Source organism: Tiliqua scincoides, chromosome 7 (genome assembly GCF_035046505.1).
Source record: "Tiliqua scincoides isolate rTilSci1 chromosome 7, rTilSci1.hap2, whole genome shotgun sequence".
NCBI classification, from domain to species: Eukaryota; Metazoa; Chordata; class Lepidosauria; order Squamata; family Scincidae; genus Tiliqua; species Tiliqua scincoides.
The window spans coordinates 10751687-10776626 of record NC_089827.1 but is presented as its reverse complement, the minus strand read 5'-3'; the positions used below and the strand labels follow the sequence as shown (position 1 = coordinate 10776626).

The following is a 24940-nucleotide window of genomic DNA, read 5'->3' as shown; positions in this document are numbered from 1 at the left end:
CTTTGAAAATGAAAACTGCTGTTTGATTTCTGTCATCTTATTTCAGATGTAGATCATGCTTTCAGATGCTAACTTTCGACATTGGGTTCAGATACTCTGTGGAACCAGTTGTTCTTCAGGTAAGCAAATATTTGGATCCCCAGCCCACGTCATGTTCTTCAGTGTTCAGTTCTGAGATGAGTAATGTATATATAGTCCACCTGTTGACGAAAGGAGCAGTGGTTTTCATACATATATATTAATAAGTGAATAATTCTCCTAGGTACATGAATATTTTGACTTTCAAGCTGAGGAAGATGCACATTTTCAGGACCAGAATGTTAAACAAAATGTTCTTGGAGATACTTTCAGAATCCTCTTGTCGAATGAGTCTTCTGCCTCCACTTTCTTGGGTGCTTTACAGAATGTATATAAATCAGCAGGGATGAAGGTATGTGTGGAAGTCATCCAGGAAGCTCTGTTCCCCAGTAACTGCCACAGTTTTTCACCCTTCTATCAAGTCCATTCACAAGTCCACACTGAATACACATGCTCTCTCTTAACCATGGTCAGGAGATTGGGATTCATGGACACCTTACCTTGGCACCTCTTCTTCCCCCCTCAGCATAAAATTCCCCAAACAATTTCCATTATTGGAAATGAATTAGAGCACTTGGTAAATGAGGGGCGGCAGTTTGTTTTATTCAGCTTGAAAAATTATACCATAAAGCAGTGGTTCCCAAACATTTTCGATTGGCGATTCCCTTGACCTACTGGGCCATTGGCCGTGGCTCTCCATTAGGGGTACAACCCTATACATTGTATAGGGTGGAAGGTTTTTTGCAAAGATTCCCTGGCTTCCCTGGCTGGGTGTCTGTCCATGGCTTCCTGGGGAGACACGGCTCACCGTTTGGGAACTACTGCCATAAAGGAATTTGTAAAAACAATATTTGTAAAATGCAATAGGCAGAAAAATACCTAGTTTTGCATTCCATTGGTGCAAAACGGATACTCTCACTCCTTAACCATTGGGAAAGATCCAACAGATGGAGAACTCTCTCCCTTTCTTTTTTCTCATACATATACACATTTATCCAACCCTTCTCTTTCAGTGCTTAACCATGGTGAGAGATTACTTCGCTATCAATGTTATCGCGTCACTGCCTCCCCCCTCCCTGCCCCTTAAGGTTAGAGGCCAGGGCTTTCTGGCTTGGGCGTCATGATGCCCCAGTTTGAAAACCACTGTTGTATGGTATGACTTTAGACTGCATATTTGGAGTTGCAGGTTTTTCAGGCTTCCATGTGAAATAAAAGAGCGGACATCTAGAACCAAATTGCATGATAGATGAAAACACAATCCTGTCCCTGACCAACTATTTTTGTAATTTTAGGGAGGGTGTGTTTCATGAAAGAATAGTCAGTCATACAATCGTCCATACACAGTACAGCCTGTAAAGGTATGAATAGTTATTCAGTTCTGCTGATTGTGGCATTAAGATCAGGAAGCACTGGCAACAAAATTCTGGGAATTAGAGAGACCCTTTGCTGGACCATATGCTGGACTTTGCTGGACCATATGCTGTCATTCTGTCTGGACCAGATTCACCTTACTGCCCATGATCTTCTGCTTTCCTTTTTTCAGGATGAATCTCACCAGAAGGAATCTGATCATTGTCTAAATTTAGAAGAACTAAATCCATTGATCGGTTTTGTAAAAGAGCTTCAGAATTTAGGACAGTTTGAACTGGTAAGTTACATTACCACTTCATTTGCTCTGAAATGAATTGTTTTTGTGACTATTTGGCAATAGAAAAATATTGAGGAAAAAATAGTGTGATTAAATGCATTGTTTGTAAATCAGTAAGAAATATATGATATGGGTGTTCACCATCCATTTGCTGAGGGAGGTGGTGAATTCTCACTGGGAATCTTCAAGCTGAGGCTCAAAAGGCACCTCTTGGAGATGCTCTAGAACAGGGGTGCTCAATACGTCGATCGTGATCTACCGGTCGATCATGAGGCAAAATGAGTCGATCGCAGGCTTCTCTCCTGTCCACGCATCCCTGGGAGTGAGCCCCATTGACTCTACTGGGGCTGACTTGTGAGTAGACCTGGAGAGGAGCTGCTGGCAGGCTTCTCTCCCATCCACGCATCCCTGGGAGTGAACCCCGTTGACTTTACTGGGGCTGACTCGTGAGTAGACCTGGAGAGGAGCCGCTGGCAGGCTTCTCTCCTGTCCACACATCCCTGGGAGTGAGCCCCGTCCTGGGAGTGATGCTCCCTGGGAGTGACGCATCCCTGGGAGTGAGCTCCTGTCCATGCATCCCTGGGAGGGAGCCCCGTTGACTCTACTGGGGCTGACTCATGAGTAGACCTGGAGAGGAGCCGCTGGCAGGCTTCTCTCCTGTCCACGCATCCCTGGGAGTGAGCCCCGTTGACTCTACTGGGGCTGACTCATGAGTAGACCTGGAGAGGAACCGCTGGCAGGCTTCTCTCCTGTCCACGCATCCCTGGGAGTGAGCCCTGTCCTGGGAGTGATGCTCCCTGGGAGTGACGCATCCCTGGGAGTGAGCTCCTGTCCACGCATCCCTGGGAGTGAGCCCCGTTGACTCTACTGGGGCTGACTTACCTTTCCCCTGTTTTTGCACTGGTATGTATGGAGATCTGCCCCCCCCCCAACTTCCATCTGTTGGTTCTGTGTGCAAGGGGTTTTGCACTGGTCTTGCTGTGATGTCTATATAGAGATCTTCCCTCCCGCACACCTTTCCCCTGTTTTTGCACTGGTCTGTATAGAGATCTGCTCCCCCCCCCCACTTGTATTGGAATCGAGGAAGATCTGGTGAGGAGGTAGATGTGGTGTCAGCAGTGGCCCCTTTAAGGGTAAGGCCTGGGCATCCAGCAGAGTGTGCTGCACAGCTGCAGCCACTTGAAGGCAATAGGGCCCTCAGGGATATAAGAGCACCTGAGGCAGGAAGGGCTCCACTTATTTATGTGAGTCAGCCTTTTCCTACATGAAGATCATTAAGTCCAAGTACCCTTCCACCATGACTGATGAACATTTGGAAGTATGCTTGAGGCTACTGTCAGGACTATGCATCCTTGGCTGATTCACTTCAGTGCAAGTCATCAAAGTAAACTTAAGTAATTACAAAAAAATGTTTCTAGTTAATTGTGTTGTGCAATATTGGCTCATGCGGTTATGCAAGGTACACCAACATACATTGTACACATAAATGTTATATGTTATGATGGCGCGAACATTGTAAAAAAACTCTGGTAGATCTGCGGGCCTTGCTGGGTTTCAAAGTAGCTCTCGAGCCAAAAAAGTGTGAGCACCCCTGCTCTAGAAGGATTTCCTGCTACAGGCAGCGGGTTGGCCTAGATGACCTTGTAGGTCCCTTCAAACTCTTTAATTCTATTATCAGTTTGTCCCTATTTTTGCTAATTTGGTCCACTTTTACTTTTCTTTCCGTTCAGCTTTTCCCATCTGCTGTTCCCAAGATCCATTTTTTGCTGCATGACCTTTATCGCATGGTGAATCCCAGGAGAAGCCTTGGCTCAATCCTGAATGTGCATTGGCTTCTTTCAAATTTACTTGAACAGGTGCAAGTCATTAATAAAGCAGAACAGAAAAATCTTCCAAGATGGTAAGATAGCAATTTGATCATGTTTATGGGTTCACAGCTTCAGCAGCAGGGTCAAGGTCAGGGGGTGGACAGGTTAGACCATGCCCAATAGAGTGTCAACATGACTATGTCAACCTCTGAAGCCCCAGTACCGATGGCATTGATGGTGTGAGCTGACTGAGATACTCACACAGCTGCTGTGCCCACTGTCACTCAGAGCGCCTCCATATCATTTCAAAACCTCTAAGGGATACTCCAGTGGGGAGGGTGGAAGAAGTCACTGTCACCAGTTATATCACCCACCATCAATTAGCACAACGGGGAGCCAGTATAGGGTTTAGTCCATGAATTCCAGGAACCTGGCACCAGAACTGTCCAGCTGGACTTTTTTTTCTGTCAATTGACTGCCATGATGAGTAGTTTATTGTGACTGTCAAATGCATATGTCATTTGATGTCAAACCCCTGATAACTGAGTAAGAGGCACTCTTTCAAGCGGGTGTTCCTCTTTTATTTAGCAGGGGGAGAGTAACTGGCCCTCCTCACCCCAGCAGTGTCTTTTCTCGTGGCTGCCTGCTGATGTTCTTTTGCATCTTTTTAGATTGTGAGCCCTTTTGGGATAGGGAGCCATTAGACCTATTAGTTATTTGATCTTTCTCTGTAAACCGCTTTGTGAACTTTTTGTTGAAAAGCGGTATATAAATACTGTTAATAATAATAATAATAATGTGAAATCTAGAATCACAAAACTGAATATCAGTACTCAATTTTGTCATTCTAGATATATTTTTAAAAGTACATAGAAATAAATGCAACTGTTTTAAAAGCAATAATCACTTCCATCACGTCTTGTGAAAAACAGTAAGAATATTGTAGGATCCAAATTCTCATTTAACTCAATGATTTTATAAAGTGAATGTCAATACTACTAATACTAATACTAATAATAGAAAATGAAGATGCCAAAATACTACAGACAAACTACAGACTTCAGACAGACAAACATCTATCACACAATGCACCAGACATAACTGTAGTCGAGGAGAAAGAAAAACAAGTTAAAATCATCACTATAGCAATACCAGGGGATAATAGAGTGAAAGAAAAAGAGCTGGAAAAAATAACAAAATACAAAGATTTACAAGTAGAAATGGAAAGGCTGTGGCAGAAGAAGACCAAAGTGATCCCAGTGATGATTGGCGCCCTCGGTGCTATTCCAAAACACCTTGAAGAGCACCTGAATAGCACAGGGGTCACAGAAATTGCCATCCACCAAAAAGCAGCCTTACTGGGAACAGCCTACATCTTGCAGCGATATTTATAACAGCAAAACAGAACAAAAGCCAGGCACCCCAGGTCCTTGGGAAGGACTCGATGTCTGGATAAAACAAACCAGTCAATAACATCTACCTGACTATGTGAAAATCTTGTAATAATAATATTTATATGCTGCAAACAGCCACTAGAAAAGACCTTGTGCTGGTGTGAAAAGGGCAGTTGCTCTCCCCCTGCACCACCTGAAAAAGTTCCTCTTTGCCCAGTTTGCAGGGATATATTCGAATATGCTTTTCATTTGGACGAGTCCTCCATAGCTGATGATATGTTCCTATCTTTTCCTTACACTTCCAGCACTGTGAACTATTTTACAGTGTCTACATTGCAAATGTCTACTATAGCTTTGAATAATTATTTGCAATTTTCTTACAGGCAAAATAAAGATTCCAGTAATACGTCTCAGATGAAAGCCAAACGGCCACTACACCTTAGGTGAGAATGGATAAATAGGAAAGCCTTTAGCTTGTCGGAAGCACAATCACCAGGGAAGTACCCAAAAGAACAGTGCATAAGTTCACCATATACAGTTGCTGTGCAAAGGGCTGGCCTTAGGAGCTGCAGGGCCCAGTTGAAAAAAATTTGTTGAGGGCTCACAGCCAAGGTCTATAGAATCATAAATAAATTTATTCTATAACAGCACATGCTGGATCTTGGAAGCTAAGCAGCATCAGGCCTGGTTAGTACTTAGATGGGAGACCGCGTGGGAATACCAGGTGCTGTAGGCTTATACCATAGTCTTTCGAGACTGAAGGTTGCCAACCAATTTATATTCTCTGTGTATAGAGCTAAGCAGGCTTCCGGATTGGCATTTACTATGCAATAAAGTATGTACCACTGCATTGTTTTGGTGGTGGTAGTACCACATAGGATTGGGCCATAGATCTAGTAAAACGAATTTCCAGACAACAAACTTCAAAACAACGTTGTCTGTCAGGTACATAAATATTATCCCCATGTTGCAGCTGGAGGGGTTGGCTTGCCAAAGGCCAACTAGGGAGTTCATGACTGTGACAGGATTTGAACCAGGGAACCAGTGGCATGTCCAGTGGCAATGTTTCCTGGGGTGGTCATGCCATGGCAACACGCAACATCATGGTGTCATGTGATGGGTTGACATCATTTCCGGGTTTGGAGGAGGGCAGTGGCAGTTTTGCAATGTAGCTGCCCTCCCGTTCCTTCTTCAGCAGCTTCCTGGCCGACTCTTGTCTTCTGCCCAGCCAAGGCAGACCGCCAAACACAGCGCTGCACTCAGAGATTTGCGGCAACATGGCAGAAGCCAAGAGTTGGTCAGGAAGCTGCTGCATTGGTGCCCCCCTTCAAGTGGCGTCCAGGGTGGATGTCCCCACCTGCCACACCCTTGTTACACCTCTGCAGGGAATTCCTGATTGACAGTGCCACCTCTTAGCCTCTGCACCAACCCAGGGTACAACCTTATGAAGCAAAAAAACACCCCTCTGTAGTTGCTGTTATACAATAGCAGGTCAGTACTGAGGGGCCCCTTAAGAAACTTCTACATGATTTATCGCTGGTAATGAAATAGCTATTTGGGATTATTATTGGAAGATCATGACAAATTGTATATAATCTGTGGTAGATATAATTATGTTTATCTTTCCCCATAAAAAATATTGGAGTGAATACCATTTATTAAGGCCAAGCTCTGTTCCCTTTATTAGTGTCAGCAGTTACCAAAATGCTTCTGGTGGAAGAAGAGCACTTTTCCCCCCCATAAGAAATCCATAGTGATAAGCTAAACACCAGCAGGAACAATTGCCTTTGAAATTATATTTCTTTGCATATTCTTGTCAACTTAGAAATCTCTGTGTTATTTCATTGTTAGGATTTCTTATTCTGAAAAAGCTAGCATTAAAGACAGATCTTCCACAATCAAAGAAAACCACGAAGGTAACATAGCATATATTTATTCTCTGTTTTATGGGGGGGGGGGGGGGAAGAGCTTTTATTATATGGCCCAGAGCGCATTAGATTTCTGCTTTCCAAGCATTAGTTAGCTAAAATTCAAACTTGTGTCCCCCATGGCTCTGTAATTCTGTACAAATTTCAGTTTAAATTTGACTGTACAAATGGGCTTTACCAGCATTTCTCAAACTGTGGGTCAGGACCCACTTGGTGGGTTGGGACCTTATTTCTCATGGGTTCTGAAGAGCCTCCAATGAAAACACGAGTGATGGAAAGATCAGATGACTGATCACTTCAAGACCTGAGGTTATTCAAAAAACTGCTAACTGTCCTGCAAAGAGTTCAGCTCCTGCAGTTTGCAAGGAATGGAGCTCCTGCAGTTTGCAAGCTTGTGCAAATATAGGGAGACAACGGAGTATCTTTTTCTGTTGTGTTTTTTTCCCAAGTTTCCCCCCCCCCCAGGTATATTAGAGAACATCCTCAGCTATGTTTGTTTATCCTTTAGGGTTGCGTCACTTAAATCTGGCTAAAGAAATACACTGCAGTCAAGGTGAGTCAACCTTGTACTGATAGAAACTACCATTCAGCCAATAGATGGCACTAACTCAACAAACTTGAATGCCATATTCCTGCAGACTTTGGAGACTGATTTTGATTTCATCTGCGACTTCACAGTTGGTACACTAAAGTTGTTGGGTAACAGAATTGTTTAAGAATTGGGCAATTATGGTGATTCATGGGTAGGCCTCAGCCTAACCTACCTCACAGAGTTGTTTTGAGGACAAAAGGAGGGAATGACCCTGAACTCCTTGGAGTAAAGGCAGTATAAAAATATGAAAAACAAACAAATAAGAGGGATCAGGCCATTATCTCATCAGTTCCTTTTAACACAGAAATTACAATACAGTATATTCTGTCACATTCATCCCTATCAAGCTGCTTCTTGCAGATTGATTTACTCTCAATTCATCCACATCATCTACCTCACCACTGCCATCAAAATCTTGGACATGCCAATTAATCAATACAGAAATTATTCCCTGTCTTCATCCATATTAATGCCTCAAGTCTTTGGGTTCTGAAATTCTTATTAAAATTCAAACTAAATTGGATGTAGAATGTAAGGATAACAGCTCTGACTATCACTAGAGGTGTTTGTTTCCAGTGAATAAGATAGGATAGCTGAAATCTTATTGTACACAATGGGCTTATTTTTGAGTAAGGTAAATAACACTGTTTTCAGATACCTCATTTGACTTCTTTAGAATTCTGAAAAATTGTCCCAACTTAATATGTTAAAGCAGGGGTGTCCAAAGTTTTTGGCAGGAGGGGCACATCATCTCTCTGACACTGTGTAGGGGGCCAGGGGAAAAAAAAGAATTAATTTACATTTAAAATTTGAATAAATTTGCAAAAGTTTACATAAATAAATATATTAAAGATGAACTTATATGAATGAATGAAGGTCTTGCAATAGCTCAAGGCCTATAAAAGGCCTTGCACAAAGCAAGGCTGGCCTTTCCTTTACTGCCACTACTGCATCACAGATGTGAAACAACAAGCAGTGGAGGGAGCCCTCATCCCACAGCTCATGTGAGAGGTCAAACAATCGCCCTCACACTGAGAGCAGTTGCGTCGGGCCAGTGTGGGCTCCAACAAAACTCTGGAGGGCCAGAGGCTCATTGGAGACTGGGGGCTCCCTGAGGGCCACATTGAGAGGCCTCAAGGGCCGCAAATGGCCCAAGGGCCAGGGTTTGGGCACCCCTGTGTTAAAGTCATTAATGACTGACAGAACCACAAGTAAAATGTGATGAAGAATCATGAGTCTATCACTGATAATCTCTAATTATTTGTAGATAAGGATACCCTACCTCATATCAGACAGATCTTCACTAGTCCACATTTGGACCTCAATCCTAAATTTGACCCAAAGATCAAAGAGTACTACTCAGAAGTCCCTTTTGATGTGGTGACAGTAAAGATCAGAGCAGAACCAGCAAATTGTCAGTGTGAAGTTCACTTGGATGAGAAGAAAGGACCAAGGTATTTGATGGTGGGTTTTATTCTAAGGGCATATAATAAAAAATAACTAAGAATAACTGAAGTCGAATGCACATGACAAGCCTTGGCAGAGATATTGCTTCACGTCTTGGTACAGCAGCTCAGAGTCATCACACCGAACTGCCAGCCCAGGTGTCGTTCTGCATGATATCACAAATTGTATTTGACAGGGTGCTGTTATGTCAGTGGGTCCCAATTTTTACTTACTTGAAGGTGAGGGAACCACGGAGGGCCCAATCCTATCCAACTTTACTGCACCGGTGCAGCTGTAATGCAGCCCCAAGGTAAGGGAACAAATGTTCCCATACCTTGAGGAGGCCTCTGTGACTGCCTCCCCAACACAGGAAGCAGTGCCTACTCCATTGGCACAGCAGCACCAGCACTAGAAAATTGGATGGGATTGGGCCCTAAATCGGTGGTTCCCAGTGGTTCCCTAACTCTCTGAGAGTTTGGGAGCTGCCATAAGTCTTTGTGGGGAAGGGGGGAATGCAGCAATCAGATCCCCAGGATTGCGCCACTGCCAGTGGCAATAGGGGCTTTGTTTTAGTTACTGGAATCAGCAGCAGCCTCCTGGGGGGAGCCCTGTGGAAGCCTCTGCAAGGCTTCTCAAGCCTCAGAAAATGTAAAAATAAAGATCGCAACCCTCTTCCAGTTTTCAATCTGACGATGTGCCACTTTACTTGATGTTACACTGGCTTATATCATGGATTGGGCCTTAGGCACATATTTTAAGATACCCCTTCTCTGTCTGTGATGTTCAGACAAGAGTCCTATTATGCTGATAGATAACTGTTATGCTCTTTTACTAGCATGGAAAAATTAAGTAATGTTGACTTTGGTCAGCATTTTAGTAGAATTTTTGGATCACACAGAGAAGCTGTTGGACGAGATGGTGTTATTAATACTGTAAATTCAACAATTCTTAATGATGTGAAGAGGGTGCCTTTTGTACAACCCACACATCTCTGGCAGTTAAGGACGTTCTGCAGCTTCTCTTCGAATTATGGGTGCTCTTCCTGGTGTCTTGGCAAATTATCTCATTGTTTTTTCTATCCAGTATGACTATTTAAGAAATCATAACAAAGCACAAATGTCTGTTACATGATATGGCTGTCATTCGCTGGCTGTCACCTTAAACCTCAAGACTGCTGAGTGCTCAATATCCAGCTAAAATTTAGAGTCAGACATATGTGTTGGGCACATTTTCCACTTCTCTCACTCTCAGCCATTTGAACCTTACAAAATAGTATCCCCCCCAGCTTGGTGGTCTGTTTGAAATGCTTGGATAGTGAGCTATTTCCAGGGCTGGTTAAAAGTTGTAATCTCATTTGACTTCAACATCTTGTGGCAAAAATTGCAATTGTCTGGTTAGATATCTTGCCCAAGCTGAGACTGAACCCTATATTTATTTCCTGTGCCAGTTAAGTTATGTAACAACAGAATCATATATCAGCCAAAAGTAGGTCAGCTTTTGCATGATTTTGGACAATGGTGTTTTTCTATGCAGTTTAGCACCCTACACTTGGGGTCAAACAGCCCCAAATAAGTCTTTTCCAAAAAAAGCTATCTATTTGACAATTACTCCAGTTAACATTTAAACAAAAATGAAGTTCTGGTATGGATTCCCAAGGTTCAGGGTCCCAACCTGTGGTCAGAAGGTACATGATGCAGCCCTTGTTGAAGCTTAAGGAGAGCTGGGTCTGGTCAGTGTTTGGCTGCAAGACTACCTAGGAACCCCATGAACACTGCCGAATTACGTACAACATGGAAAAATGACAGGATATAAATGTAAGAAATAAATGTAATACAGGGATAAAAATAAAATGCTGGCATGAGGGGCTGGTAATGATTCCCCTATGTTAATTACTGTGGTGTCTCAAAGACCCCGATATCTTATGCATGCACATTCTTTCAACTCAAGAACACCAAGAAGTATAAATTTTAAAAAAATACTGAGTGTCTAACAGCTCTTTATCTGAATTGTTACCTCAACATACAGGTTGGCCCTTGGTATGTGCAGGGAATATGTTCCTGGAGAAACCCCGCCTCCCCAGATACCAAAACCTGTGGACAATGGAATCCACAGGTGGGTTATCAGAGGACTTCTGGATGTGACAGGAAGCACTAAAACCAGAAGTGATTGTCCAATACCTCTGGGAGTTATTCTCCCTGGATCTCAGAAAACCTTCTGGACGCAACCAACTGGTCAGGTGGAAACCTCCAGTTTGGGTTTGGAACCTATGCTAAATCTAATCCACAGGTTCTGAAACCATAAATAAAAAGGACCCACCTGTATATTGAATACCACGTAGCTTAATAAAACCCCAAATGCTTTTGCCTTTAGGAAAGACTCTCTGTTCTCCTGATCACTTTGGTTTCCTTTTCTGCCCCTTTTCTGAGCAAAACCATGAAGAGATGTAAAAGATTAAAAGATGTTTGATCTTAGTATGAAGAACAGAGAAAGCCAGGAAAGGGAATTGTACAGAGATAGAACATGATAAAAGCAAAAGAAAGCAAAATTAAGCAAGGGTAGGAGCAGAGAATAGAAATAATAGGTTTAAGCAGGGAGATGGGAAAGTCCAATGAGCAAAACGTAACAATCGTCAAAATGTGTTAGAATAACGGTCTGAGAAATGGTTTTACTAGAATCGGTAGGTAAAAATGAATAATTTTTAGAAATGTTATCCAGAGAGAACTATCAGGTAGAAAAGAAATATGAGCCAAGGGAAGAAGGATCCAAAATAACAGCCAAACTCTTAACTTTCAGAGACAACTGAGAAGTGGGGTTGCCAACTGAAAGAGAAAAAAGAAGGCAAGAATGAACATTTTGGGGGGGAATTCTTAGATATTGAGCTTGAGATAACCCGACATCCAGGTATATCTAGCTATAAGGCACTGAAAATATTGGTAAGCATGAAGGGACAAAAGGAGGAAGCAGAATGATCATGGGGGATATAATCAAATGAACTTGGAAGTTCATCTAAATGAAATACAAAACAGTTTCACCATGTTTTACAGGCTGCGGCGCCTATGAAGTTTAATGGAATGTAATGATGCTTTTAAAGTTTGTAAAGTTGAGCCTTTATGTCCATTCTACATTGATTTTCTTGTTCTTTTTCTTCTTCTTTCTAACAGCTCTGCAAATTACCCTCTTGGACTTGGGATAAACAGAATCAATATTCTGGTAACAGATGAATCTCAGGCACTCCATGAGGTTTTGAGCATTTACAAAATAGTCATTTATCGAGAAGACCGCCCAAGCTTGCCAATGTTTGATGACTTCGTGATGTGTGGTTTTGTGCAGGTAAACTTAACTTCTTAAAATGTGCATTATATAGATAGATAGATATTCTCTCTACCCTGTGTCTCATCATATGCATTCACCTATAGCAGGGATCTCCAGACATTTCCGTAGGAGGGCCATACTGTATATTTTACACATTTTTCAGTTTTATAAAGGGCAAAGGTGAGCAATGCACAGCACACTGTCTCTGTCTGATCTGTTGCAAAACCCATTTTGTTATGATTTGTTTACACATGTGCAAAAATGATGCTATTTCCTCCCCACAATTGTTTTATGGTATTATTGGAAAGTCAACATGCGGAAACCTGATTGGTTTTATCAGTAGGGGTGGGGTTAACAATAATAATGGTTTGAGGGTTTGCAGGCATATGGCCCAGCAGAGTGAAAATGAGGGTTAACCAGGCTAATACCACTCTGGCCATATGGCCTTTTCAGCCACACTAGACGCTGTTCCAGAACCACCTTTCAGAGCGCGATACCATAGTCTTTCAAGACTGAAGGTTGCCAACAACATATGGAAAGAAGTGTGGTGGACAGAATTACATGTACTAACTGTCTGACTGAGTGGTTGGGGAAAAAATATTTGAAGTCACTGTGGGCTGAATACAATCTTGTAGCAGACCAGATGTGGGCCCTGGATTGCAGTTTGGAGATCCCTATCCTATAGTGAAGTGGTTGATTTTCTACTATATTTACAATGCCCTCTCCAATCCATTTTTCTTCAGTGGACCATTTTTTCCCCATTGCTCTCTGCTGATTTTTGTCCATCTTTACCTTCTGTCATTCCTAATATTGCAATGTCAGTGTAGGCTTCTTAATTCTGCAAGGCCTCTGGACAGAGTCACCTACATGTGAATATTGATGCATTTGAACTAGCTCACCCTATAAAATCTCCTTGCACACGGACAACCAGCAGACAGGGAAAAGGCTCCCAATCTAACCTTCCTGAATGTTTGGATTTTATCTGAGGGTTCGGCCTTTACATGCATTTAAACAAAATGTTTAAAACTCAAAGGTAAGTCTAAATATGTTAAGAATCAAATAAGATGATCAAGAAGACAAATCACTCCATAACCTTTTATCTCCTCAAATTTTCTTTACTGACAAGGCAAATTTTGCAACTCTCACAGCACAATCCTGTTCCCATTGGAAGCTGTCTCAAATCTAGGGAGACTTCCTAAAGGAATTTGTGAATAACCCCTGCTTAACTGGTTAAGAGCCACTTTTTCAAGTGGGTGCTCTTCTTTTATTTAGCAGGGGGGAGAGTAACTGGCCCACCTCACCCCAGCAATGCCTTTTCTAGTGGCTGTCTGCTGGTGTTGCTGTTAATACTGTTAATAATAATAATAATAAGGCACAGGGGCTTTCTGTTTCAGGGGAAAGAAAATGTAAAAATCCCACTGAGCATGCCCAAAACTTTGGGCTTACGAGAAAGGAATTCTTTGGAACCCAGCAAGTATTTTGTCTAAGGAAGGCATGTTGTTTCAGATACTAATTTTCCCATTGACAAAAAGCATGTATTTTTTCTAAAATGACCAACATTTTATTTTTATGATGCTTTTTATGATGCTTCAAATCTGAGTTTACAGAAACAACAGGCAGGAACGTATTGCTAGGAAAAGGAATGTTTGATAGCTTGAATATTGTATTTTTTCTGAGCTGGCATATATAACATTACCCATGTAGAGATCAGAGAGGCTTCCACGCCTTTTCTCTGGAGTAACCAGACACCTGTTCAAGGAGCAAATGGATGGGGGTCTTCCATAGACACTTGACTAAGCACAACTGGACTCATGTATTGGAAGAAAAAAAGGTCAAAGACAGTGGCGTGGTGTTTCTCACAGTGGGGCTTCAGTTGAAAGCCCAATCCTGAGGCTTTCTCTCTTTCATGTCTAATCCTGTGAGGATATTCAAGTTTCACTGCAAGCCGATACTATGATGAAGGTTACAATACAAAGAGAGAGCTCGGGATGTTGTTTCCAGTCTGCCAACAATTCTCATGCATTTGAGTAATCCTGGATTAAGTTCAAGGCTATTCAGTGAAGACGTGTGTAGATCCAAAGCCATGCAGTCTCTGTGAGCACCAAATTATTGTTATTTTTCTTTTTTCACTGTGCCCATAATATCCTCATTAAAAGCAAATTAGTCAAGGGATAAACTGTTGAGCCATGATGGCATTTAAGAGGCTTGGGTTTCCTGTTGCTCACATTATCCTATCTAGTAGCATTGCTTTTCCTGTAAATTAAGAGGTTGAGGCCTTTGTGTTTATTGGGGTTTTGTTGGAAAGGACTGTATTTAAATAGTGCCTTCCTGTGTCAGGAAGGAGGAAACAGTTAAGGGACAACTGAGGCCCAATAGTGCAAGCACTGTATTCCAAATGATTTTGCTGGAGCTGTGTAACCAAATGAGGTGTTTCAATAAACAAGTTGGAGAGATACTTTTAATGATCAAGCAGAGCTGGCGTCGAACCAATTTGCTCTAATTGGGCCCAGTGCTTTTAGGGACCCACAGTAGCATGGCAAGTGGATCACCTTTTGCCAGGATCGCCACAGTCTGGGAGATGGCGTGGTGAGCAGTGTGTCTCAGTTTTGGGCTCTCCCACCTGCCCTGCATCCAGTTGACCTGAAATGGGTCTCCCAGACAGTGGCGTCACTAGGGTTCGCGTCAGATGCCAGTGCGTCACCCCCCATGCAGTGGGCGGGGCAACTCCCCAGGTGGTGGGCGTGGTGATGTACCATCACTCCGCCCCCACTGGTTTTTTGGCTGTACCTTTTGATAGAACAAAAATAGAACACATTCTGCATGAAATTATGCATTGATTGATCTATAGCATGCTGGTTATTATTCCTCCAAATGGTGATTTTGATCACTAGTGGTGGTGCCACACACCTCCTCCCAGGTTGTTAACTTACTAACACCTTATTGCAGCAGTTCTCAAACTTTTAGCACTGGGACCCACTTTTTAGAATGACAATCTGTCCAAGACCCACCAGAAGTGATGTCATGGTGGAAGTGACATCATCAGGCAAATTAAAATAAATAAGTATAAGTAGTAAAACAAATAATTAAATAAGCAGAAGCCAGCCCTTGTCCACCAAGTGAATTTCCTCTGTAGCCTGCCTGCAATAACACCCCCCCTCCGCTCCAAAATCAGTAAGGTTTTCAGCCCTACCCAGTGCCCAGTTCAATTTAAGAGCTTCTGTTTAAACTAGATCACTGTCAGGATCCACCTGGTTTTGCAAGTCTCAAAAAAGTTCACGTTATCAGCTGAAGCCTCTCTTTCAATTCTTTTTAGTGGGGAGGGAGGGAGGCTGCCTTCTGGAGCACTTGTTTAGCTGCAGGTGCATAGGATCAGGACCATTCTGGTAGCCTTGCACTCTCCTTCACCTGATCTTCCACACCAGCCAAGGTGCGTTTGCTTACTTGCGACCATGAGGCTTAGTTTCGCTTTCCATTGGGCTCAATACATTTGTCTGCTTGGAGGGAGTGACTTCCTTCTCAGGTGTTTTTGGGGGCTGCATTCATTGGATCAGGACTATTCTGGTGTTGTTGGATTCCTCTCAGCCTGCCCTTTCCGACAGACTAAGGCAAGTTTGCCTACTTGCGAGTAAACGTGCGATACGGCTCACTTTCACTTTCCATAGGGATACATGCATTTTTTGTTCTCCAGTTTTTGGCCATAACTTTGGATAGAAAGGAGATATTTCACTCGGGTTTTTTGCATTGCATTCCCCTCGAAATTCCACATCCAACCATATATAATATGATGGGGTTACTCCTAACCACCGCGATTTTAGCGTATCACCCCCCCGGTGTGTATCACCTCACTGTGCGCGTCACCCAGTGCGGCCTGCACCCCCCTAGCGATGCCACTGCTTCCAGAAGCTGTTGGTCCAGACGTCCAGAAGCACGTCACTGCTAATTATTTCTAATTGCCATGCTTTCACATCGCATCACCAGCACTCAACTCCCTGTGGCTGCAGTCACCTTGTCTATTTGTTGAGTGGTGGGTGCCCTGCAAGAGGTAGGGGACCGTGGGAATGCTCCGCATTGGGCCCAGGTGCTCCTGTGGCCGGCCCTTCAATTGGGTAAGCCTCTTCAGGTGTCTCAGACACTAAAACAATATCTTTTTTCTTAGTTCTCCAAAGGCAGCTGTCTAATTATGAATGATGTATGCATTGGGTCTGTAATGATTTCCTAGACCAAGGGTGCCCAAACCCTGACCCAGGGGCCATTTGCAACCCTCAGGGATTCCCAGAACAGCCCGTGGGGAGCCTTCAGTCTCCAATGAGCTTCTGGCCCTCTGGAGACTTGTAGGCGCCCACGCTGGCCCAACGCAACTGCTCTCAGCATGAGGGCAAGTGTTCGACCTTTCATGTGAGCAGAGGGCTGAGGGCTCCATCCACTGCTTGCTGGAGTAGCAACAACAAAGGAAAGGCCAGCCTTTCTTTGTGCAAGGCCTTTTATGGACCTTGAGCTATTGCAAGACCTTCATTCATTCACGTAAGTTCCATCTCTAATGTATTCATTTATGTAAATTGAAGTAAATTTTTCAAATTTGAAATGTAAATTAATTCTTTTTTTTTTCCTGGCCCCCAACACAGTGTCAGAGAGAAGATGTGATCCTCCTGCCAAAATGTTGGACACCCCTGCCCTAGACTAAGAAATGATCCTTTTTCAGAAAAATCCAGGCTAGTTTTTTTCTGAAACGTAGCGGCAAATAATAGCTCCAACTAAAAACGAAGATGATTTACCACTATTTGAAAGGCAATATATAAGAGGACTGGGGCCTAAATTAGCTCACTCCACCACCAACACAAAACATCACATTTCCAAGCAAGTTGTAAGGCTGTAAATTGGCATATTCTCCTTGGAGTAAAACCCAGAAATCCCTGGGACTTACCCCCAAAATATATCTTCCTATTCAAAATTATTTATTTCATGCATAAGCAGATATATGTACATTTCTGTAAATATTATCAGTTCATTAAAATTTGAACAATTAATCTCTTTAATAGGGTGACAATTTATAAGACTGAACTAAGATTGAAAAGTTGTGTCATTGATATATAGCGCTTTTGTACCAGTTCCAACTACAAATGGGTCATTAATTCAGTGTCTGATGTAGAGTTGGACAGTATCACCACAAAAGCTACATCACCATGCTGACTTAATTAAAAGCAAGATATTTAAGATGGTTTTAAAATGACTTTGCAAATGAAAAAGGAGGGCAAAAATGAACTTTATATTCATTCCAAAGTCATGCATGTCTATAAATGGTTATTAAGTTAAGCGTGATTCAAGCTTTGCCATGAGACCCCTTGAGCCCTAAGTGAGCTCTGGCTAACCTCATAATAGAAACTGTCTCAATGACACAGGACAGTGCAGCCCTATGGCCATGGACCAGAACAAGCCTAGAACACCATAAGCTCAAAACAGCATTCCTGAGTAATCCAAGTCAAGATGGTTCTAGGAGCACTATATAGGAAGCTATTTTATACTGACAGCCCAATCCTATCGTTCCATCCCCCTCCCTCCATCGGTGCAATGATGCCAAAATGGCTACCACTGAATCCTGTGGGAGGCAGTCATGGAGGACTCTTCTGAATAAAGGAACATTCATTCCCTTACCTGGAGGTAAGGCTTTGCTGTGCAGAGGGGTCTACTCTGACTGGTGGTTGGCAACCTTCAGTCTCGAAAGACTATGGTAGAAGCCTACAGCACCCTGTATTCCCAGGCGGTCTCCCATCCAAGTACTGACCAGGCCTGACCCTGCTTAGCTTCCGAGATCATGGTATAAGCCTACAGCACCCTGTATTCCCAGGCGGTCTCCCATCCAAGTACTAACCAGGCCTGATCCTGCTTAGCTTCCGAGATCATGGTATAAGCCTACAGCACCTGGTATTCCCAGGCGGTCTCCCATCCAAGTACTAACCAGGCCTGACCCTGCTTAGCTTCCGAGATCAGACAAGATCAGGCATGTGCAGGGTAACAGTTGCTAGAGTTAGCAAAATAACTGGTACAGGTCTGCGTGGACCCAGGCTGCGGGATTGGCTCCGGGGAGGGGGCTAGGATTTGGCAGCTGCCACTGCCTACAAACTCACCCTGATCCTCCCTCCCCCCACTTCTGTTGCTGCCTGGAACTCAATCTTCATGTATGTATGCTTCATTAATAGTATTCCAAGTCAAAAAAAATAGCATATCCTAAGTAACATCCTATCTCCAAACAGAGGCCAAGTTACAAAATGATACAAATACCCCCCCAAATGGTGTAAGTGGTACAAAATCCAGTAAATCCAGTAATTATTCATGTGTTTACCTAGACAGAGAGATCTAAGAACCAAATAATGCCACACATTATAGGTTCTTTGTTGTTCATTGAGTCATCTATAAAAAGGAACAACTTGATTTTCTAGGTAGACTTCCCTGTGTATTTTTCTCAAGTTTTCTGTGATGGTATCCTAGTTCTTCTGAAAGCACAGAGACCATATATTTGAAAATACTGTATGTGCATGTGTGTGTGTTTTAATTTGCTCACAAATGAATGCGGTGACAGCAGCAGGCTGTTTTAATTAATGACCAGTAAGCTGAGGAAGGATTAACGCTGAATGTCATTTAGCTCATCTAAATTCACTTTAAGCCCTGTTTTTGTGTGGCTTTTAGCTTGTCTTCCTCCATCCTCCTTGTAGAGGTGAAGCACTTATAATTAGCATCTCATTTCTCATTATAGTGGAGTTCTCACTCCGTCAGGGAACTTGGTTGCATTCAGCACCGCACAGTTGAGTAACAACATTGTTCACAAGTATCCCATCTTTTGTGTGTATGTGTGCGAACATGATCATACTTTAAAGACCATCCTAATTCATCCAAATTAGAAAAAAAAAGCTGTTTGAGAATTGAGTACAAGAGTGTTAAAAAGGAGATTGGTTTGATGTCGGGAAACATCCCATGTTTTACACATTGCTTAAAGAATATGGGATGGTTGTGCAGTCTGGAATGATCCCTCCATCATGAAATAGCATAAATGGATGGGCTTGTACAATTAGATTTCAAATGACAAGGAGTAAGCTCTGAAGATAAAAGAAGAGGGTCAGGGAAATCATAGAGAGGAAGGCCATCACAAGATGCTTATTGAAACACAAGGTACATAATGAGACAGCCATGATCTCCGCAGTGTTTAGAAACCAAACAGTGCAGCATTGCTCAGGATGTGATATTTCACCGCACAAACCATTCATGCTATTTTCAGATACATTTTGAGTGAAAACAAGAAGATCAGCGTATAACCAGTAGAATCATTGTTTGTCCGTAGCATGTCTGAGACACAGAAAAGCAAAAGGATTTAGAGAAAGCTATGTGGAAAGATAAGAACATAAGAACAGCCCCACTGGATCAGGCCATAGGCCCATCTAGTCCAGCTTCCTGTATCTCACAGTGGCCCACCAAATGCCCCAGGGAGCACACCAGATAACAAGAGACCTGCATCCTGGTGCCCTCCCTTGCATCTGACATAGCCCTTAGCCCATAAGATGACATTGACCTTCACATGACTCAAATTGTAGTGATGTAGAATGTACAAATAACAAGAGCCATACTTCAGAGTTCTAGTTTTATTGGTGGGATTGTCCATTGAAGTGAAATCTTATGTATATTATGTATCTGAATTGTATAGAAACAGGAGCATATAAAAGCTGAACTCAAAACCCTTCCACCTGAGACAGTGCATTTCCATTATTCTACTTGAGTTGGGACATTTTTTGCAGCTAACTTCCTAGGAAAGGCCACTGTGCATTTGCACATGTTGTTTTAGATCAACAGCAAATTTAAAATAGACCATTGGCTAGCCTTGGAGCAACGCGAACCAAATGATGGCCCAATCCTATCCAATTTTCCAGTGCCGGTGCAGCCATGCCAATAGGGCATGCACTGCATCCTGTGGTGGAGAGGCAATCACAGAGGCCTCCTCAAGGTATCAGAACATTTGTTCCCATACCTCGGGGCTGCATTGTGGCTGCACCGGAGCTGGAAAGTTGGATAGGATTGGGCCCTGAGATGGCAAAATATTCAGGACAGCTTTAAACTAGTGTAGTAGTAACTCTATGTCCAGGTCTAGATATTACATATGACATTACCATTGACATTGTGGACCCTGCTTAGACCTATCCCATTTACAATATTTATGTGATCTACTAGCCCAACAGTCTCCAAACCACAGACCACAGCTGAGCGAAAAAGCCTTCCCCATCCTGTGTGGTGCTTACTGTTCTAATGCTGCTGCCTCTTAACTTTCCAGCCAGTCTTGTCTCAGAGCTAATACTAGAACTCATACTCAAGACTGCACTTGCTCCCGGTGTGGAAGGGATTGTCACTCCCGAATCGGCCTTTTCAGCCACACTAGACGCTGTTCCAGAACCACCATTCAGAGCGCGATACCAGAGTCTTTCGAGGCTGAAGGTTGCCAACAGTCACTCAGTTGTGTGAGTGCCATCAAGTTGGCCACTGGTTTTTTGTTGGTTACTGATTTGTTAGTGACTTGTACTGATAAATAAATAAATAACCAATAAGGTGTTAATATGAGTCAGCCCTCATTTCCATGTCTCAGAGCTGATACTAGAACTCTTACTCAGTTGTGTGAGTGCCGTCAAGTTGGCCGCTGGTTTTTTGTTGGTTACTGATTTGTTAGTGACCTGTACTGTTAAATGAATGAATGAATGAATGAAGTTAATGGGGGTGACCCCAACCCTAGTGATGCCACTGTATTGAGGCTGTGCATATGCTATTATAATTGATTCTGTATGGTCTAGTACAGGAGGAGGTCCATCATGGAGATGACACAGTGAGCTCTTGCACCGGGTGACAAACCCTAGTGCCACCTCTGTGAACATGTTAACGCTGTCAGTTGCCTTTTCCAGTCAAAGATTCTTACTCACCGAATCAGCAGTAATCTTATTTGGTCACTGACTCTCGAACAACTTTTGGACAAGAAAAGCACTTTTGTCTTTAATAAAAGACGCATTCCAGCAAGTGGCAACAGTGTGGGTTTGAGAAAAAAAAAAACTCTTCAGGGAAAGAAGGTGTGTGACCAGAAGGATGCCGTTTCCCATTCCATGAATGCAGTGATGGGAAAAACCACATCAGCTCAGCTTTAATGCCTCTTTCCCATACACTTATTAAAGGCGCCTGCTGGAGTGTTTTGGCTAGATGTAGGAAGCCCTGCTCCTGTAAAATACAAGCCTAGAGGCTTGGAGTCCTGGTGTGCAATGTCAGTTGTGCTTCCTCCCCCCCCTCTAAAGTTTTCAAAAGTGATGTGTTTGCAAGAGACAACATGTGTGATTGTTGGTAGGAGTATTAATTTCACTCCTCCCACTCATCTCAGCTCATTCCTTTTCTCTAGGAATGAAGCCCTGTCCATTAATTAGGAAGTTCAGTCATTGAAACCTTTTGAGTATGTCCCAAGTTGTGGCTTGTGAACTCCATAGACAATGTGAAGTGGCCTGTTGCGCTTTCCCCTTGATGTTGGCAACCTTCAGTCTCGAAAGACTATGGTATCGCGCTCTGAAGGGTGGTTCTGGAACAGCGTCTAGTGTGGCTGAAAAGGCCGATTCGGGAGTGACAATCCCTTCCACACTGGGAGCAAGTGCAGTCTGTCCCTGGTCTGTCTCCCTGGCTATGGGCCTTCCTTCTTTGCCTCTTAGCCTCAGACTGTTGGCCAAGTGTCTCTTCAAACTGGGAAAGGCCATGCTGCACAGCCTGCCTCCAAGCGGGCCGCTCAGAGGCCAGGATTTCCCACTTGCTGAGGTCCACTCCTAAGGCCTTCAGATCCCTCTTGCAGATGTCCTTGATGAGACACACAATAAAGGTGAAAGATGATCCAGCGATAGGTCGGCCCCTATGTGTTAACAGTTCCTGAAAATTGACGACGACTGTTTTTGCTGAGTAGAGTCATCTCTGAGCCAAGGGTGGATCATTTGCACAGTGATCATGCAAAACGAGTGGTGGGTGAGCTGCGGCCACAATTGCCTTTCATGCCATTTGGCCTGCTGAGCAAATTTCTTGGGACAAAGAAGGCAAAGGCAGCTGCTTTTGCTGATCAGTCACTATGGTCCAGCCCCTCTGGGAGGCAGGCAGATATATGCTGAGACACACAAGCCTTTCTGATTAATGGTGAAAGCTGGTAAAGTTACTCTCTAAGCCTGTCTGGTCCATCAGTCTTAGAGATGTAATTTAGATGATTATCTATGTGCCCGTTCAACCTTGTGACCCACTGCTGCTCTGTTTGAAGTTTTCCTGCTAAACCTGCTAATAGGAACAACAGCAGGATTAGCTCAAAAGGGTCATGAAATAAGAGAGCAGGGAAGAAGAAAAAAGGATGACCAAAGGAGGGAAGAGACTTTCCTCCAAGCATGTGTCTGGAATGCTAAAAGAAGGGGATTTTGACTACCTAAAAGATAGTAATTCCAACAGCTCTGGGGCTTCTAAGCAATCCCTCATGGAGGGGAAATGGGCTATTTAGTATTCATTTCACAGTTTCTATATGCTTCATAAAAAAAGTTTGGGATGAAATCCTAAACTCACTCACTTAGAAACAGATTCAGCACAAATAAATGGGAATTGCTTTTGACCAAATGTGTTTAGGATTGGAGTATTGGGTTCCCAGGGGCATGGCAAACCATCTGAAAGTTTGCCATTAGGAGTGTTACAAACCAAAGGAGGCCAGGTTTTGCTCACGTCAGCGTAAAACAGTAGGGAAGGCTTGCAGAGGACACAGAAATAAAATGGACATCGTACAACCATGACTAGCAGCAGGGTCAAGACAACTGTGATGCTTCCCTTGAATGGGCACTATCCTAACCCCTTATGGGCACAATCCAAACCTGCGCTGGAGCAGGCAAGCCAGGAGTCTTGCGCTGCATCCAACACGGGTTCATTGGCTGCAGTGGCTCAGCCAGGGACAAGGGGAAGCTCTTCCCCTTACCGCTGGGTAAGAGCTGCGCACCCCAATGGGTCTCCTTGGACCTGCGCCACCTCTGGAGGTGGTGCAAGTTCGAGGAGAGCAGAGCAGCTCGAAGCCACTCTGTTCTCCCCGGGGACAGGGGTTGGGATCCAGCATAACTGCCAGGTCCCAGCCCTGCCGCCAGCTCCCCATGTGCCCGCCCCCGGGGCCGCCCATTGCCCACCCTCTCCCAGCCCAGAAACGCCCTCTCCTGCCTCCTACCTGCCCCCCATGCCTACCTTTGCTGCTTGCATCAGTGTGGGTGCACTGGCACAAGCGGTGGGGAGGAAGCTGCCTCTGGAGGCTTTCGCCGGCCTCCGTGCATCAGCGCATTTGAATGCTTCGATGCAGCTTCCTCCCACGGAGGCGCAAACGTGCTTTACAGCACATTTGCAACCCTCCAGGGGCTCCTATGCCGGCATAACTGCTGGTTAGGATTGCGCCATATGTCAGTGTTTTCCAGCACTGACATAAGGGCAATGCAGCTCTGAAGTAAGGGAACAAACATTCCCTTACTTTGAGGAGGCCTCTGTGAGTGACACCCAACTGCGGGATGCAGCACGTGTCCCACTGGTACCGCTATGCCAGAGCTAGAAAGCACTAACATAAGGGGTTAGGATTGCGCCCAGTGTCATAGAACTTAGGATACAGAGTCTTTGTGTTGGAAGCGTGTTGGAAATTTACTGAAATGTGTTGCAAGCAAAATATAACTTGATTTAACAAAAAAGACAGAGCTTCCTTAGTTTCTGGATTTTGGACATGTAAAGAGGAAATATAACTGCAGATAAGATTACGATCAGCATTTTATCTGTGCAGGGCAGTTACAAGATTCTGTAAGAGGTTACCACTTTAAGCCAGATTAAATAAACACAATGTTGGAACCCTGGCTAAAGAAAGAATCAAAATATATGAGGCCATAGGTATGCACAGGCAGGCCTAGGACTAACCATTGGGGAAAAACCTGCCTGGGCTGTAAAAGTAAATTGAAAGCTCTGTATGACTTTCCAGCACACATTAACATGCTTGAAATGAACTATTGCCTTTTCCCCTGTTGGCTTCCTGCAAGAGCTGGTGAAGCTGAATGTTTGAAAATTGGGATTTAAATGTTTAACACGTCCAGTTGAAAAATCTTATACAGTAGGGAGAACTTATACTTCAACTCATTTTGGCAGCTCCTTCTTCTTTCTGACATATAATGTTAATTATCATTACGATAATTTGTTCTCCTACAACCACACATTTTCCAGGTGGAAATATTTTCCCCCTCTACAGACCACTGGTTCTTATTAGACAAATGAATCAATATTCCACATAAGAACTAGTGAAAATAGCATGGCGATGCAGAACTCTGCAACAACTGCTTCAGTTACTTGGGCAATATATTTTCACATTTAATTTTTGTCCCTGTAATTTAGTTTTCCTTTGCTCATATAGCTTGGGATAGGTTTCTATGCTGGGGATTTCTTTGCTTATGTGTTATGCCCTCCTTTTCTATCAAGAAGGGGGCTCCCAGGTGACTTACAATATAAATAATAACAAATATATACATTATCAGTGTTTCCCAAACTGTGGGTCCTGACCCGCCAATGGGGTTGTGACCTGACTGTCGGTGGGTCATGAATCTGAAAGTGACAAGCAGATATGACAAGAAAAATGTATTGAGCCCTATGGAAAGGGAAAGTGAGCCACATGTGTGTGTTTACCTGTGAGTAGGCGAGCATGT

At 43.5% G+C, this 24940-nt stretch overlaps 1 protein-coding gene and 1 pseudogene across 1 annotated transcript in view; one reads left to right on the top strand and one right to left on the bottom strand.

The window, feature by feature from the left end:
• CPED1 (cadherin like and PC-esterase domain containing 1) overlaps nt 1-24940 on the top strand; it is a 116059-nt gene that overhangs the window by 54136 nt on the left and 36983 nt on the right. Inside the window, exons 9-17 of the mRNA XM_066633651.1 lie at nt 47-119; nt 263-430; nt 1622-1726; nt 3457-3626; nt 5312-5371; nt 6780-6844; nt 7365-7409; nt 8716-8902; nt 12056-12224. Coding sequence (XP_066489748.1) covers nt 47-119; nt 263-430; nt 1622-1726; nt 3457-3626; nt 5312-5371; nt 6780-6844; nt 7365-7409; nt 8716-8902; nt 12056-12224 — 1042 coding nt within the window. The remainder of the gene's footprint in view (nt 1-46; nt 120-262; nt 431-1621; nt 1727-3456; nt 3627-5311; nt 5372-6779; nt 6845-7364; nt 7410-8715; nt 8903-12055; nt 12225-24940) is intronic.
• LOC136658002 (5S ribosomal RNA) lies at nt 18111-18227 on the bottom strand (annotated as a pseudogene).